Source organism: Marmota monax, unplaced genomic scaffold, assembly GCF_021218885.2.
Source record: "Marmota monax isolate L192 unplaced genomic scaffold, Marmota_monax_Labrador192_F-V1.1 WCK01_AAM20220418_F8-fsc00026, whole genome shotgun sequence".
Classification (NCBI taxonomy): Eukaryota; Metazoa; Chordata; class Mammalia; order Rodentia; family Sciuridae; genus Marmota; species Marmota monax.
The window spans coordinates 9,928,048-9,947,222 of NW_026693108.1; the positions used below are offsets into that span (position 1 = coordinate 9,928,048).

The window sequence follows — 19,175 nt, forward strand, 5'->3', positions numbered from 1 at the left end:
TTAAATTTTTTGAACCTTTAGCGTGAAATGACAGATGCTGTCTTGCAACTCATTTTAAGGCAGATATATTTATATTTATATATAAATCTCCTATAAGAAAAATGCACCCTTATTTTTGTTTCCAGGACATGCCAATGTATATCTTGAAGTCAAAGGGGGGTTCCATGAATAATATCTAGGGTGCTTAGCACTATGCCTGTGCACACAGTACATGCTCAGTAAACAACACTTCCGGTTAAAATGGCCTGTTCTTAAGGTTACTCAAAGCAATGGAGGCTAGGGCAGCTTGAGTAGCTTTACCCCCTGTGTGGTTCTCACAAGGTGGAGTTAAGTGTCAGCCAAGGTCCTCCAGGCTCCAAAGCCTGTGACCAGGAAACCTTCCAGTGCCGATTCCTGAAAGTATTCCAATTTTAATCCCTTTAAAACAGGGGACATGGGAAAACTAAGTAGGACTAGGTCCTGAATTGACTTAAAAGTAAAGGAATGAACTCTGAGATGCCTTATACTGTTCTGTCACGTTACGGAGCCAGCTAAAGTATATATCAAACTAAAAATTATACTTCTTTAAAATGAGAGTAAAGAATATGCAGATGGCTCTGTAAAGGCCAGGCCCTTAATACAAAAAGAAAGTGCTCATTTGACTCCAGATGCACTTGATGTTTCAAACTCTCCTAAATGTCAATGCTAAGGCTGGCTCCTTGGTTGGAAAAGCACAAATTGTGTGATCCAAACATCCTCCAGGAAAGACCATGTCTCCCTTGGCTGTGAGTCCCAATCACCGCCATCTCCTCTGCCCCTGCTCATCACAAGGGAGGCCCCCACCCTCCTCCATCACAGGCTCCTTAGCCTCTACCTCCCTGCACGACTGGACACACCAAGCACTCCCTTCATGCCAACATCACGCTGAGCACAAACCTCGTTAACCCTTCTTCTGTCTTCCCAGGCATCGTCTGAACTAGGGAGGCTAACCCTTCCTTCTGGCTTTAATGAACTGTAGAAAATAAAACCTATGAGCTGAGACTGGATATGCTCCTGTGAGCCCCCACATTCAGTTCCTCGAAAACCTGAGGCCTCCGAGTGCACATCACCAGGGACCCTGGTTATGCACATCTACAGCTGCCCCTCCAGGAAGGACAGGCTTGGCAAAGCCTATTCCAGCCAGGTGACTCTAAAGTTCACCCAAGCTTGGAATACTCCGAGTTAGGCCACCAATGATAACTCTATACTCCTGACATACTTTAACTATATATTAAATAGCTTTATTTTTAAAGAATTCTTTTTTTCCCAAATAAATTATAATTGTCCATTTTATCTCAATCTTCATTGCCAGAATTTCTATGATTACAACCATGTTTTTAAAGTATAACTTTCTCTTTTTAGTGATGTTGGTGTAAACCTCCCAATATGGCCCTTCCATTTTAACAAGAATGTTGGTAACAAATATGGTATTATTTTAGGTCACAGGACAAGGACAAGCTGTTATCAACAGGCTCCATATAATTTCCTGTGTCCCTCACACTTCTCCCAGCAACTGACCTGACATCATTTAACATTAGCTGGAGCTCCCTGACAGGATCCTAATCCCTGCCTTGGAGCTTTAACTACACTTGTTTTTGTGTGTGTGAAATTTCATGCACTTGGGTAACAAACTAAACAGGACATTTTTCTTAATAAAGACACAGTAATGAAAAGTAAGACAGGTTATAAAAATCACTATCAGCACCTACAAGCAATGAATTTGAGGTTTATAAAGAAGTATTTCGAAGAATTTTTTACTATTAGAAAACGGTGACCTTAAATTTTTTTTTCCTCAGTCGACTACTGCAATTTTGAAAGCATTAAAAAAGAAGCTATCTTTTAATATCTGTGCCTTGTTGAGTATGGAAAATTAAACCACACAAGCAAAATGTGGGTTCCTGGATGTATGCTTATGTCCTTTAAAGTGCCAAAAAATTTCATTGACTGCATAAATGAATAAGATATAACCACAGAGAATAGCAATTAGCATTAGTGATTAAAATTAGTATTATTTACTATGCTAAACATGACATTCAAATTCCATCAAGAAGTCTCAATGCTGCAAGAACCTAGACTTTTAGAATGTGCAACCCATGTTGCTATCGGCACTGTTTACCTTTCCCCTGCTTCTCAAATGGTCTTTATTTCCCTTCCCCACCAACCTACTCTCACTTTTTAAAAATCTCATTTGCAGCCACATGCTTCTCCTCTGACTTCTGTATAGCACACATTTACCCCTGTAGTTACCACTTGAGGTTCCTTGTGTGGATTTGTGTTTCCACCTGGTGTCAAGGACTTCCTCCAAGGGTTCCCTGAGGGCAGGTCAGCTAGTGGCTGGCCTTTGAGCTTTCACGGTTGTTTGGAAAGCTATTTCACTCAGAATTGGCTTGTAGGTTGACATCATTTTCTTAGTACTGTAAAGACGTTCTTTCCCTTACCTCTGACTAAGGGAGATCTGCTATCACTCTTATATTTAGTCCTCTCTATATGTCCAACATGTGTCTTTTCTCTAGTTACTTTGAGATATTTTCTTTATCGCTGATGTTGAGCAATGTCACTGTGAACATTCTTCAGGCTTACAGCGCTCCTTGCGCTGGGTCATATGGTTTTCACCAAATCTGAGATGCTTTCATCCATTATCTCTTCAACTATTGGATAATGCTGCTCCCCTCTCTCACAGGCACAGACAGAAGGCAGCATATTAGACCAGAAGAGCATCTCTTGGCTCTCGGTGTCTGGTACTTCCCTTTATGTTTTCCTGCAGTATTAGGGAAGAGTTTTTATGGTATGGATTTTTACCTTTCTATATTAGGCATGAGAAGAAAGTTCAGAAAAAAATAATAGATGTCATCTTTCCCCACCCCTTTTCATCCTGAAACCTCTGTTTTATGAACAGTTGCTCCTCATTCCTTTGCCCTTCTCAAAAGTATTCCAGCATTACCTCCTCAGTTTCCCACCTCGTCCAATACAGCCCCCTCTGCTCTCCCAGGTGGGAGATGCTAAACACTTTAATCTGGAATGAAGAGAAGGTACAATGCTTGGCACCAGAGCACATCTTCACAGCAGAGTTCAAGCTTCATGCACAGAGCACTTTCTACCTCTTGGTACTGCAACCATAAACCTGTTACTCAGTTTCCCAAAGACAGGAATTGCATATTTTAAGGTGGACGCAGTGGTGCACGCTTGTAATTCCACCAGCTTGGGAGGCTGAGGCAGGAGGGTCACAAGTTCAAAGTGAGACTCAGCAACAGCAAGGTGCTAAGGAATTCAATGAGACGCTGTCTCTAAATAAAATACAAAATGGGGCTGGGGATGGGACTCAATGGTTGAGTTTGAACTCGGTGCCTCTAAGTTCAATCCCCAGTACAGAATTGCATATTTTAGACATTATAACCTCTATACTATCCCTGAACTGTCTTTTGTAGTAGTTAATTAATGGTTGCTGATTAAACAAATCACAATTACTTAATACAACATAAATATGTTAAACTCTTATTTCACATCCATATGTAAATCCTTGGCTCTATATAGAAGAAAGCAGTCGATTTTCAAGGTTTGCATTCCTGAAAATATACTATTTTATATGAATAACCTTTCTAATAGTTGCATACATATTGAGTCAAAAATATTTATACACATGTCGACTTCCAAACTGTATTCTAAATTTTAAAATTAATCAAACCGTATCAAAAAAAATAATCTCTAAAGAGCCTACAGTTTCTCATTAGAAGAAGGAAAGCATACTCTGCATTAAATAAATGATCTATGCACTATTGGGGTTGATCAGGTTACATATAACAGCTGCCTGACCATCCAGCATGTGTAAATACCAGTTAGATTTTTACAATCACCTTGGCCAACAATCTCTCTGAGAGTTGCAATATCTATACTAAACCCCATGGCAGATAGAAGTATTGCCCGTGATGTGCCACCTTGCAGAACAAGGTGAATTTTGAGACTCACATAAAGAGTATTTTATGGTATTTTTATTGGCTGTATACAGATAGCTGGGCAATTAAGAATGGACACCAAGTCTACTGGCTTGGTCCTGTGACTCCTTGTGTCCACTGACATGTGGCTGTGAAGTGCAAGTACAGGTTCAGAGACAAAGCTTTAAGAGACTATGGAAAGATTAGACAAACTCTAGATAGGGTAAAGGGGAGGGAGGGGGCAAGAGGATAACAAAAAAAGATGGTGGAATGAGATGGACATTACTATCCTAAGTACATGTATAAAGAAGACACAAATGGTGTGAATATTGTTAGTATACAAGCAGAGATATGAAAAACTGTGCTTATGTATGTAATATGAATTGTAATGCATTCTGCTGTCATATATAACAAATTAGAATTTAAAATAATTTTTTTTTAAATTGTAAAAGATAAAAGAGAGAGAGCGCACGCACGCAGGTGCTTCCTCTGATCCCAGTACTACTGTCCTCCCCCATGACAGAAGCAAACCCTGGCTAGCATAAGAATACCGTGCAGCTGACTTAAGCCCACAGTCTGGAACCCAGCCATGCTCTAGCTGAACCACACACACACAGGAGGGAGAAACAAATGGTTGCTTTCCTTTTAAATAAGCCCCTGGATTTGGGGGTGGTTTGTAAGTCAGCATTCTTACGTCAATATCTATAAAGTCCTAAGAAATAATATGATAGAAAATAAGATATGATTCCGGCCCTTGAGTATATAATATCCTTGGAATGGCTTGATAATAATAATATTGACAACAATGGTAAGAGTAGCTGCTATTGAGCATGAAATACATGCCAGGGACTTTTCCAAATCCTCATGTACTCAATTACACTATGAGAAAATGAAACAGAAGCCAGAGGAAATCCACTAACTTTACAAAATCACGGGGTTCACCATGGGCAGAATCAGCTTTTGAACTGGGGCAATTCTTCTCTTTCAGTCTCCTCACTATACTGCCTCGAGAATTTTCACATATGAAACAACATTTAATTATTGCAGATTAATACCCCACATGGTAATTCAAATTTGCAGAGAGGGATTTAGTATGACCTGAGCATCTGTAACCTGGTGGCATGGTGCTACATGGTGTAACTTAATAAGCGGAATGGACTACACAGTTCTGATGTCAGACAACATGTGATCTTCAACCTTTCCTCTTTCTCAGTCTCCTGGCTTTATCTTTGCAGTAGCAAGATCACTTACCCTGCCACAGATTGTTAGAGTTCAACACCATGCAATAGTCACGTAGCAAACCCAGACAAATGCTGACTGTATTGTCATTACCTTAGTTCAGATTCACAATAAACTCATTATTGTACTTAAACAGATGTATCCTGTGAAATTTTGCCCTTCCAGAAAAAAAGAATTTTGTTTTCTGGACTATTGCACTCCTCTTCCTAATAACCCCTCACATGCCATTCAACCCCTGGTTCTCTTCCTGAGCTGCCCAGTTGACCCTTCCATACAGAGGGCAGCAGAGACTATTATGATTTTTGAAAACTACACATCTAGGAGGTGAATTTTGAGACTCACATAAATAGTATTTTATTGTATTTTTCTTGGCTTTGTGCAAATGGTTGGGCAATTAAGGATGGACACCAAGTCTTCTTATAGAACAGTAATGCCCATGTTCTACCATGATGTGCCATGGGCATTCATAAATACAGTCTTCCCTTGGTATGTATGGGGACCATTCCAGGAACCCCCATGGATTCAAAATTGTGCCCTTGTGTAAAGTGGCACAGAATTTGCATACAACCTATGCACACCCTCTCAGATACTCTAATGCAGCATAAGGATATACAATGAAAAGGTTATGTAAATAGCTGTCATGTTCACTGTTCCTTATTATAAGGAAATAAGGACCAAAACAACAAAAACAAAAAGTTTGTACACGTCAGTTATAGATGCAGTGTTTCCTGAATATTTTTGATCCACAGTTGATTATATCCACAGGTGCAAAACTCACAGACATGAGGTGCAGAAGATAATTCTTTGTGAAACTGAGAGTTCTTAAAATCCTCAAAGAATGTCAAGTTTTCAACGTAAGCCAAAGGTAACAGAATTTTCTCTTTAGTGGTCAACTACGGCAAAATCTTCCCACCACTTCACTGAAACTGCAGTCACTGGATTCAATTCCTGCTGCTTTGAGTGGTTCATCTCTCACTATCTGATGCTAAGATACCTTTGCCTTCCAGACATCTTTTGGAGATGTTTAATGAATGCTTGACTCAAATGAATTTAACTCAACTGGGGCTCAGAGAAGATAAGTGACTTGCCAAAGATCATACAGGGGGCTTGGGGTATACCTCAGTGGTAGAATGCTTGCCTTGCCTGTCCTAGGTCCTGTGTTGAATCTCAGTAATACACACACACATACAAGAAATAAAAGTTCACACCGTAAGAAATAATAGTAGAGGAAGAACAAATCATTTTTGTTTTTATTTCCAGTTCCCAAGCATTTTCTAGAACAGTGTGCCCTACTCCATCCTGTCTGTACCTGCCCAAAGGAAACATTACTAACTCAATAGAGACCAAGTTAATGATAGGTCGCTCTGCTACCACTCAGATCTTAAAATTCCACATCTCCCATATTGGCAGGGATATTTGAAATACAGAATGAGTAGATTTTAGGAATCCTAGGCAGGCTGATGATGACGTGTGTGGGATGTCCCCAAAGCCTTCGTGTCATGACCCAAAGCCAATGCACCCATCTCCAAGGCGTAAAGCCAACCTTCCTGAGGATGTAATACAAAGTGTTCAGTGTTCTAGAGACTCTGTCTTCCCCCACTCTGCATTTCTGTTAGTTCTCATTGCTTCCATCCCCAAAGGCTAGATACACATATTAAAAATTGCATGCCTTTTGAATTTTGAAGTTCATATTATGAATAATTTTATGAGCAAAAAGGAGTGAATCTCTAATGTGGTATATTCATAAAAGCCAAAATACATAATACAAAAATAATGAAAGTTAATGTCCAGGAAAATCACAAGTATGTAGATTCAGCCCATCTGCCTACTATTTCTTTCACTTTCATAGACAAAGAAAATTACAGGTTATCGAGGAGTTTCTTCAATCGCTGACTCAGGAGAATCATTCTTACATGGATAATGGTTGCTACTAAATGCAGTCACTCCAAGAACTCCAACTACAGCTGGGAAAATGCTCTATCTTGGTATGACCAATAATTTTGTCCCAGTAATTTCTGTTACCTTGACTTCTTTTGACAGTAAATGCATAAGGGACTCCTGCCCATTACCTCCCCATTTTTTTTGTGTGTGTGTGCAGTATGACATAAGACGGAAATAAGAACTACAATCTGCTTTTCCAGGAAAAAAAATATCAGCAGAAGTTATATTTTGCAATGTGAAAATATAAAAATGATGTCCCTAAAAATTATACCTTCATTTCAGTTCTCCAGAATTCATGACATGGTTTTGGGACAACTTTAATATTAAGCTTGGAGATAAGCCTACTATTGATTTTAGAATGAGCAACTTTCTTCTCAGAGCAACTTAGTATGTAAGTTAGAGAATAATTATTTTGACTATTTCTTAAAGTTATTATGAAAATTGAATGAATTCAATGAAAAATATTTTCAAGCAAAGCACGCAGCAATATAAGTTGATATTTTCCCATTATTCTTCTGTATTACGAATGTAGCATTAAATTCAAGACTCAAATCCATCCAAGAAGGCAAGTGAGAGAAGTCTCTCCGCTACATCAAATATTTTCTTTCTTTAAATAAATGAATTATTTTCAGGTCAAGACTGCTCTTGGAGCTTATATAACTAATGCTGTTGACCAAGAAAATAAAAGTCTTTTGTATTTTGGAAAGGAAAAGGCTTAAATGGCCAAGTCATTTTGTTTAGAAAAATAACCAGCTTTGTCTAACTATTTTGCACAGCAGAAAATGATAGCTTTGAAAGAGCAGTAATGATCAATTAGGAAATACATTTACCATGTTTTGATTTTCTGACTTGGCGACTCACTCTCCCCCTTTGACTAAGTCACAAATGTACAGCTAATGCCCTGCCATAAGAGAAGTTTCTAGGCAATATCCAAACTCATTGACCTCTTTTAAAAGGATATATTTTTTTTTAGCCTGCCTTTTTTCTAGGAAATTTCTTGGTAAAATCATGAAACAGGAAACTAGGGTGGGTAACTATTCACTTGGAATAATTTGGTGTTTGAACCAGTGACTCTGTACAAACAATTACAATGCTAAGACTCTTGGCAGAGGAATGTATTCTACCACAAAAGTTAAGACTGGGGTGGCTCAAGGTCAAGCCAGGCAGTACCCTCACCCAGGGCTGACTTTCCTTTTCCCTTTATAAAGCGTCATCCTTCTACCCAGCCTTAAGTAAGATGATTTAGAGAAGACAAAGAACGAGTTCTATTACAAACTATGGTTTCTCATTTTCCAGGAAATGTGATTTCTTGAAAAGACAAAGCACTCTTTTTCCAAAGAAAATGAGATTTGCAATCTCCTTCCAGCACCCTATCTTTATCAATTTAAGAGTTAATGGAAAATAGCTTGAGAATTTACCTGCATGGGGCTCTAAAAACACTCCAGCAAATCCCCTGGCACACACAGTCCCAGGGGTGCCAGGCTCCTCCAACTTCTGAGAAGTGATTCTTGCACTTGAATCCCAGACCAGGATTGGAAGCTAAATTTCCCAAAGGACAAAGGCTTCAGATGGTCCAGTTCCATAGATTTGAAGCTTCCCTTTGCCAAGATCAGGACTGTACAAAGACACTGTTATTAACACTCTATGTGGCTGGGGACTTCTTCATGTGGGTCTGCAAACCAACCTGCTCTAGTGGGGACAGCTGCATACACATGCAACAGCCAGTCCGCCAGAGAGCCTCTGTGTGCACCTCTGTGTGCAATGTTAAATGTGAATTTGAAAGGCCAAGTTTTCTTGTATCAAAAAGCACACAGCAATAACATAAAATAGAAATTGCCAGAAAGTTCACTAATAGTTCAATAAAGTAATATATCCCTGCCACAAAACACTACACATTAAAATTCTATTTCATATATATTATTAAATGAGAATGAGGGCCAGGATAGACCTTTTTTTTAGGAACAATATTTTTCATTTTTTTTTTTTGTTCTAAATAGTTACACGTGACAGTAGAATGCACTTGGACACATCATGAATAAATGGAGTATAATTTCTCATTCTTCTAATTGTACATGATGTAGAATCACACTGGTTAAGTAATCATATATGTACACAGGGAAGTAATGTCTGATTCATTCTACTATCCTTGGTACCCCTATATACCCTCCCCTCCCTTCACTCCTCTCTGCCTAAAGTAATTCTATTCTTCTAGCCACCCACACACATTGTGAATTAGCTTCTGCATGTCAGAGAAAACATTCAGCCTTTGTTTTTTTTGGGGGGATTGGCTTATTTCTCTTAAAATGATAGTCTCCAGATCCATCCATTTACCTGCAAATGCCATCATTTCGTTCTTCTTTAAGGTTGAGTAATATCCATTGTGCATATATACCACACTTTCTTTATCCATTCATTTGTCGAAGGACACCTAGCTTGGTTCCATAGTTTAGCTATTGTGAGTTGAGCACCTATACACATAGATGTGGCTGCATCACTATATGCTGATTTAAATTCTTTGGGTATAAATCAAGGAGGGAGATAGCTGGGTCAAATGGTGGTTCCATTCCAAGTTTTCTGGGTAATCTCCATACTACTTTCCATAATGCTTGCACAATTTTGCAGTCCCACCATCAATGTATGATTGTGCCTTTTTCCTCATACCCTTGCCAACATTTATTGTTGCTTGTATTCTTGATAATTGCCATTCTGTCTGGAGTGAGATAAAATCTTAGAGTAGTTTTGATTTGCATATATTTGTTGATTGATTGTATTTCTTCTTCTGTGAAGATTTGTTTTTGTGACATTAAGTTTTGTGAGTTCTTTATATATCCTAGAGATTAATGCTCTATCTGAGGAACATGTAGTAAAGATTTACTCCCATTCTGTAGGCTCTCCTTTTTCACGTTACTGATTGTTTCCTTTTCTGAAAAGAAGATTTTTAGTTTGAATCCATCCATTTATTGATTCATGACTTTACTTCTTGTGCTTTAGAAGTCTTGTTAATGAAGTTAGGTCTTAGGCTGACATGGTAAAAATTTGGACCTACTTTTTCTTCTATTCAAAAACCAGACAAAGACACATCAAGGAAAGAAAACTTCAGACCAATTTCCCTGATGAACATAGATGCAAAAATTCTCAATAAAATTCTGGCAAACCGTATACAAAAACACATTAAAAAGATAGTGTACCACAATCTAGTGGAGTTCAACCCAGGGATGCAAGTTTGGTTCAACATATGGAAATCAATAAATGTAATTCATCACATCAAAACACTTAAAAACAAGAATCATATGATCATCTCAATAGATGCATAAAAAGTATTTGACAAAATGCAGCACCTCTCATGTTCAAAACACTAGAAAAACTAGGGATAACAGAAACATATCTCAACATTGTAAAAACTATCTAATGTAAGCCCAAGGCCAACATCATTCTAAATGGAGAACAATTGTAAGGATTCCCTTGAAAAACTGGAACAAGACAGGGATGGCCTCTTTCACAACTTCTATTCAACATCATACTTGAAACTCTAGCTAAAAAATCAGACAGATGAAAGAAAGTAAAGGGATACAAATAGAAAAAGGACAACTCAAATTGTCACTATTTGCAGAAGACGTGATTCTATACTTAGAGGATCCAAAAAATTCTACCAGAAAACTTCTAAAACTTACAAATGAATTCAGCAATGCAGTAGGATATAAAAATCAGCATCCATACATCAAACATGTTGCTATACATCAGTGATGAATCTACTGAAAGAGAAATTAGGAAACTACCCCATTTACAATAGTCTCAAAAATAAAAATAAAATAAAATAAAATACTTGGGAATCAATCTAACAAAAGAGGTGAAAGACCTCTACAATGAAAACTACACAACACTAAAGAAAGAAATTGAAAAAGACCTTAAAGATGGAAAGATTGTCCTTGTTCTTGGATAGGTAGAATTGATATTGTCAAAATGGCCATACTACCAAAAGTACTATGCAGATATAATATTCCTTTTAAAATCCTAATGACATTCTTCATAGAACTAGAAAAAGCAATTATAAAATTCATTTGGAAAAATAAGAGACCCAGAGTAGCCAAAGCAATCCTTATCAAGAAGAGTGAAGCAGGAGACATCACAATACCAGAGACCATAAACTATACTACAGAGCAATAGTAACAAAATAGCTTGGTATTGGTACCAAAACAGACACATAGACCAATGGTACAGAATAGAAGACACAGAGACAAACTCATAAAAATACAGTCATCCCACACTAGACAAAGTCGCCAAAAACATTCACTGGAGAAAAGATAGACTATTCAACAAGTGGTGCTTAGAAATTTGGAAATTCACACGTAAGAAAATGAAATTTAACCCCTATCTCTCACCCTGCATGAAACTCAACTCAAAATGGATCAAAGACTTAGGCACTAGAACATGATAAGACTCTTGATGACACAAAGCAAGAGAGAGGGACAGAAGAAAGAATCCTGTGTGGGGGTGCACATTTGCATTTGTATGCATATGTGAATGTTTATAACATACTTACAAAAGCAAAGGGAAATATTAACACATATATCCTAAATTCATATTGATTAACCGCAGGGATTAAGATTAAGACTAGAGAGAGTTTCAGCACACACGCTTATCATCCTTGGACTCAATCACATATGCTTAGGTCAGCAGAAGCAAGGACCTCAGTCACACATCCACAATAGGACTAAATTCTTTCCACACCAAGTCACCAGAAGCAGATTCTCTCCCAGAGCCTCCAGAGACACAATGAGCCCAGTCAGCTTTCTGACCTGCATAATTCTAAGAAAATACCCTTTTATTGTTTGGGCCACAGTCTTGTGGTCCTTTGTTATAGCAGCAACAGGAAACAAACACAAGGGCAGAATATGAAAAACAAGGCATTTTTTAGTCTTACTTCAAAACTCTTCGGACAGAGAATTCTCCAAAAAAGGACCACGTGGGGGTCACTCACCTCAAGGCTATGAACACTGTGTGTCTCAAGGTCAGATGTAACTTTCTATGTCTGAGGCCCATTGAGCTGAGCAGCCTTTAGAGGATTCATGATAGCAAGAGATGTGGGATGTCAGTTTTAGCATCATGTCTCAAAATATATAGACTTTTGAGAAACCTATGGAGGAGGTATATACTTTGCAAATTTAAAACACGCCACACAAATAAATTAGTTCCCATATGTTCTCTTCTATTTCTGGGGAAAATTTACCTAAAAAAAATAAAATAAAAAAACTACTGAACTTATCCCTTTTCTATTAAATGAGATCTAAACAACATAATGTTATAAATATGCTCTTCTGGAATGTTCAGGGGCAGGGATCTTGGATCTTGGGTAGAGCTGCAGAGTGCTTTCCACGTTAGCCAGTAAAATTGAGAAAAAATGGTGTGCATACTTGGCACCTCATTTCAGGATGAAAACCTTTAACTGTCATATGTCACTTGGGGGTAAGACAAGATGCATCTATGGAAAGAAGTGAATCTCCTAGGGTGAACTCCAAAAGAGACTCAGGGGAAGCAGGTGGCAGAGAACTCCAGATCATCTTCTCCAAAACCACAAGTGGCACAAAGACCACCATGAGAACACACCAAAAGAACAGCAGGCACGAGGTGTGTGTGGTTGATAATCACCTCCCTCAGAAAGAGGGTGGAGGGACAGACAGCTTCTCACAAGCTCCGTGCCTCTGACCTGGGGGCACAGAGATGTAGGTCTACATCTCAGGGCCAGGCAGGGAGAGAGAGGCGAGAAGCAGGATTGGATGAGACGTGAAGAAAGAAAGAAAGGTGGAAAGCAGAAAATGACTAAGAAAGGGAAAACCGAAAAATAATCCTGCAAAATAGGCTTGGAAGGAAATTATTCAGCAGTCTAAGAAAGAATGCAACCCGAGGAAAAAGCAGGTCAAAGAGTCCTCAGACAGACCAGGAAGATCCAGCAAGCCCAGTGCTCAAGAACAGGGACGTGCCAATCCCACTCAAGTTGCTTAAGCTCAGAAAAGTCAGAAATAGCTGCAAGAAAAAAAAATGAGTCCTATTTATATATTAGGGGTGTTTCGATGTATTTTAATTATCTTATACTATCTGTGCTTACACATATAAACCAATGTTTATAAAAATGTCTTATATATAATCTGAATAAATGTATAAATCAGCTGCATCTTAAATGTATTTATACTTAAATACAGAAATTATTCTGAATATCATGCATCATGATATAAGGTTCTTCATTTCCATAAGGATGTTGTCCCCCCAAAAAAACCCTAAATTTCAAAGGAATTAAGTAACTGGGTCAAGGTTAACACATCAGACAAGTCAACCAGGTCAATAATTGAGATGAGATGCCCATCCAGTCCTGGACCTACTGCTGGTCAGTAGGGCACAGGCTCTCCCTGTGTGAGCACCAATTCTTCACTGTACAGCAGCCCCCGGTAAAGATAAGTGTTTTCATAAGGACTTAAAATCACTGGCTAGGAGTTGCCAGGTCTTTCTCCTGCCTTCTTTATCCCACCTACTCTCTCTCTCCCAGGCTCAGACCTACAAATTCATCATCAGTTTTAACTGATCATCTTACCCACCCTGTTGATTCTGTTATTAAATAGCCTTTAAATGCCCTCCTTCCCCCGGTGTCTGCCCGCTGGACTTACATGTATGCAGGACCTAAGCTCCGTCACCCATGAGAGCAGGCTCAGCTCTCCCTCGCCACAGATCTCCCACCCCCTCACAGGGCCAAGCCAACCCTGTGTCCTTCACAGTCCCCAAACAACCCCATGCCACCGCTCCTGAACCTTTACCTTTCTCTGCACTCAGAATCATCACAGCCTGCCTTTCAGATTTCAAACCCCCCTATCCTTAGAGACTTCCGTTAAATGCTGCTTCTTTTAAAAGAACTTTGAGCCACAATATTTAATCCCTGCCTCTGAGGAATCCTTGAAGAAATTTGTAGACATTTTATCCTGCACTGTACCACAGGTATTTGGGACTTCTCTCAGCCTCTTGACTCAAAGCTGAGGGGCCATAGAGCCCTCATCTTTCACCCCCTTCAACAGCAGAAGCCTAGCAAACACTCAGTACTCCATAAGTGTTTGCTAAGTTGCATCCAATTAGCGTTCCCAAGTACTAAAACTGTACTGTTTTTCTTTCTTTCTTTTCCCTGTGGTACTAGGGATTAAACTCAAGGACATCTACCCTGAGATACATCCCCAGAACTTTGTATCTTTTGAGACAGGGTGTCACTAAATCGCTATGGCTGGCCTCTAATTTGCCTCAGCCTCCTACCTCAACCTCCCAACTCTGAGATTATAGGCATACACCACCATGCCCAGCTAAAACTGAACTCTTATAAATGACATATTTCAAAAGCATTCTTAAGAAACCAACATTTTACTTAAGTGTAATCATAGTTGTTTTGGGGGTTACCCAGAGATGCTTTGCAAATATCAACTAAAAGTTTGTTTTCATGAAAACATCTTACTGTTCTCAAAGACACAGTCACCAAAATTAGTTTATCCCCTAACAGAGGATCACATCTGTAGGAACAATCACTGGGCCAGACCTCCATGCTATAGAAGTCAGGGAGAATCATGAGCCATGAACAAGTACACGCTGCAAGAAATAGATTTTTGATAGTCTGAACATAATCACTTTCAACCAGCTAAAACTAAAATAAGTAAGTTTCTTATGATTCACAGGATAACAATCCCAAAGGATTTCACTTTAAAAGGGCACAATATGTCTAATACAGCTGCTCTGAGGCTTGGCCAAAATAACTATCCTTGCTTGACCTTTTGGGCCTTAAATCAATAACAGACACAGAATACATGAAGAAAACTAAATTGCTCTCACTGTACCAAATGCCCAACAACCATAAGACAGTTTATCTGCTGACTATCTGTCCATCCATCTATCCACCCACCCATACTAGCCCATGATTTACACATCACTATCATCATGTTTAATCTAGAAACACATTAATATGCATTGAGCATTCACTTTGTGTCTGACACTATCTAAGTGTTTCATATACATTACACCTCACAACAATTTTGAAGGTAGTCACTGTTAAAATTTCTATTTTACACATGAAGAAACCAAGGCTTAGGATGTTCAAGTGACTACCCCAGTTGACACAGCTGGTAAGGCTGGGATTTGAATCCTGCGGCACAGATTTCCCCAACAGCACACTCTTCACCACTGATGATAAACTACCAGAGCAGGATTTTGTTTCCTTCATGGAGGTAGAGAAGGCTTCTAGAAGTTACACTATTTTTGGAAGACACCTGCAGGGCTTATCACAGGTGGAGGCCCAGGTGTACATACAAATGGAAAACAGGCTATGTTTCCACACTAGTTATACAGTGGGAACTCCTTCTTGATACTAGAATTGAGAAACTAAATCTGAAGCATGCAGCAATCTGAAACTTGACCTGAGCATATGTGTAAGAACTCTTCAGGGCCTGGAGGGCATGGTCAGAGTATTGTCAGGGGCAGATTCTGCACAAGGCCCTGGAGAGAAGCCTCAATGGCTTCGTCAGCAAGGTGAAAATGGCAAATGAACACAACTATTTCATTCAGCATTGCAATAAAGAGAAACATTTTGCCTTGTATATAAGTGTACCCGCACATGACTCAGTACTGCATTTCTACCAGGAAGGAATGTGGTGACTACAATGTTATGAATAAACAACAAATCACTTTCCACAGGAGGAAAAAGGTCTCTATCTACCACAGCCTTCCTCTGCATAGGCGGCAGCCAGGATTCTTCAGCATGGAGGTTTATCTGGTGACACTCATTTGCCAGATTCGTCAGTTGAAGGCTGCATGTCAAACCTTCTCTAATGAAACAACAAAGAAAAAGTCCTGGAAATTTTGTTCAAAACTCTTAATATTAAAGAGGGCTTGTCAGAGGCAATAAAAGCCAGAGAAGTTGGGTAACAGTTGAATCAAGAATGAAATATCAGAGACACTTAGCTCTCATTCCAAATGGTTGGTTACTCTTAATAATTCTGCAACACGTGGGGCAGATGAAGTTAGAATAACAAGCTGTGGAAATCAGTATTTTAAAGATTGGTAAACAAACCACATAGAAACACCTGTGTCTCTCCAAATTACCTCCAGGACTATTTATTTTTCCCCCACTGCCAAACAGCACATATATTGAGAACTCTCACAGTATACATCTGGGCCCAGGTGCCAAGAAAAAAAAACATTTTGCTATAAACTCATTTCTGATCTCTGTGTGTTATTGTTGGATGTCTCAGTATTAGCTGCATCAAGAATAAAATAAGTTGCTATTTTTTCCCCCAATTCATTTGCCAAACCCTACTTGGAATGCATGGTGTTGTCCCTCACTAATGGAGTTCCTGTATGGGTGACAGTGAACTAACTGAGGCTCTTGGCCTCAAGTAAATGACTCGTTTATATGAAACTGGTAAAGAGGTCAAGGGTTCTTTCTCTACCAAGGAATTTCTTGACCCTTTCCAATATCAGAACCTGAATCACTTCTTAAAAATGTGCAAGGGAAATGAATATTTTGCTCCACCCTAACAAAATACCAAGTTCCACGGCAGCTCAAAAATTCAAACAGCTAAAACAATACAAGAACAATTGCTTCGAAGAAAATATGTGCCTGTTTATTTTTTTTTTTCCTTGCTCCAGTTTTCTGATGTGCACACCTCAGTGAACTAGACCGGTTTGTAAGTGTAAAGGAACAAATCAGAATTCAAAGACAATTCCATTCTACCCGCATGGAATTCAGGAAGGTAATTTCCCCATGGAAATAACAGACAGACTTACAATCTTCAAATATCATGACTGACATTCTGGATGGGGGAGGTGAGTCCAGCAGAGTAACCCCACGAGTGAGGATATGGGGAATTTGGTCCATATAAGGAACTTTAATAGTGGCAAGGGGGATTTAGAATTAAGTGAATGAAGATTACAAATGTTGCCTCCAGGTAAGCTGGGATGCAGGGGAGAGGAAAGTATTGGGATAAAGGCTGCCAGTCAGAACCCACCTGCAGAAGTGCCACCCCCGCCATCCGCAGTGACTCACTTGGTGCGGTCTCAAGGCAGGCGCGTCCCCGCCCCTCGCAGCCCTAAGAAGTGGCCCAGTCCAGCGGGGCCGGGCCTCGGCCTTACCTGCGCAGGTGCTCCCGTCGTAGGTCTCGCACACCCACTCGTGGCACTCACACAGCGGCCCAAAGTAGGTGCCCGGCTCGGTCACGTGACAGATGCAGACGCCGCACTCACACCGGCCCCGGCCGTGGCACAGGGCGCCCCCTGGGGGCTGCCCAGGTGCTCGGCACCGGCGCTCCGACTCGGCCCGGGACAGCCTGCAGGGGGCGCCCGACGAGCTTCTGAGGGGCGACAAAAATCAAGGCCAGGCCAAGGGTCAGACACAGACACAGCCCTGACTGCTCCCAGCCCAGTTTTCCTGCCCCGTGTTCACCCCACAGGCACGGGTCTGCAGCCTGATCCCTCTGGGAGCCCCTACAAAGGCTGTGTTTTTCCCAAATTGGTACCATCCACCTGAGCAATAACCACGATATAAAATATGACCTTCTTCCTGGTGGATAGAGGTGACCTAGCCCTGCCCTTGGTGGTCGGCGCTGAATCTTATATGCACATTTAGATCAAATGCAAATGATTTTTCAGGTCTTCTTAAAAAATGTCCCATTGCTATCTGCTGGCCAGAGGGTGGTTATTTGGTGGAAAAGAAATGAAGATACAGAAGGAGTTACATATTGTGGTCATATAAGAAATAAAGCTTTTTAAAATTGGCTTCAAAAAGCAAATGAACTATTTAGCAATTGTGATGCACCTCAAAAGTCTCTTTCAGAATGCAAAACAGACTCCATGTAGATGCTGTGGGAAACAGACAATGCAGTCTTCTGGGCTCTGAGATCTTTCTGTACTTGTAAGAGTACACCTTTAACTCGGGGCAGAAATTCCTGCTGATATGTGTTTGCACAAGGATAAATGATATTTTTTTCTCCAATGATTGTATTTTTCCAAAGGAAAAGCAAAGGAGAGAGATGAAGCAACACCAGGGTAGACATGAGGAAAGCAACAGCAACAGGTTGAAGACCGTTTATCGCATGCCCAACTTAGTGTCTGCTCTTGGCTTGGGACAGCCGTCTGCAAGCTTCAACCCTGCCACGCAAAGCAGGCAGCTCTGCCTTAAAGAACAACAAACCTCACTTACCTCAGAGAGGGCGAGAAGCTCTGAGGAACAGCTGACAGCCCTGCGAGGAGCAGGGAAGAGGCCAGCAGCAAGAAGTGCCTGAAGCCCGGGGGACACATGCTGAGCTCCGGGCTGTGCGGCTGGCGGGCGGGCGGGCTGCACTTCTGCAAGGTGGGGCTCAGTGGGGGGAAGCGGCAGGAGGCAGAGGCACCACCAGCAGATGGCCGGGCAGACGGACCCAGGGACACCCAGGCTCACAGGTCCGGGCTCCACCCGGAGTGGCAATCGCGTTGATGAGCCGCCTGTGAGGATTTGGGCAGGCACTGCTCTGGGCGGGGTGCTGGTGCCAAACCCCTCGAGTGGAGAGTCTAGGCAGGGAAGTAATTAGAAACAGTTGTACAAGCAGATGGTTTATTTTGACATTAAATCTATAAAAAAAAAGTATCCTGTTCACAGATTTGAGAAAATCGTTACTTTTTTCAAGTAGAGGCCCCAGAAATGTTTGACAAGAGAATTCTGGGGCTGACTGATATTAAAAGAACTGTTAAATAACCCCCCAAGTTGCAAAGAGGCAGTGGGGAGGCTGGTGACAGCCAATGTGGACGCTGGAGGAGGAAATGACTTTGGCCACACACTTTTTAAGTAGATGCTCCATTTGGGTATGGGGGAAGGGGGTGAGAAAAACTGGTAAACTAGAACTTTTTCTTCTATTTATTATCCTTTGTTTTAAACTGTGGGTATTTTGTTTCTTTAGTCTCTAAAGAGTGTGTCATGATTCCCGTTGCTCCAGCCAGTCGCTTATCACACCACATTTTTTCTTGACTTGGACAATTCAGATTGTAGCTGTCCCAAAT

General features: G+C 40.4%; 1 protein-coding gene across 1 annotated transcript in view; it reads right to left on the minus strand.

Annotated features, from left to right (window-relative positions):
- Itgbl1 (integrin subunit beta like 1) overlaps positions 1-18,676 on the minus strand; it is a 227,187-nt gene extending 208,511 nt beyond the window's left edge. Inside the window, exons 1-2 of the mRNA XM_046454898.2 lie at positions 18,343-18,676; positions 17,277-17,494 (exon numbers count right to left, since the gene is read on the minus strand). Of these exons, the coding sequence (XP_046310854.1) occupies positions 17,277-17,494; positions 18,343-18,440 (316 nt within the window). The 5' untranslated portion in view covers positions 18,441-18,676. The remainder of the gene's footprint in view (positions 1-17,276; positions 17,495-18,342) is intronic.
- Positions 18,677-19,175: the final 499 nt, after the last annotated feature.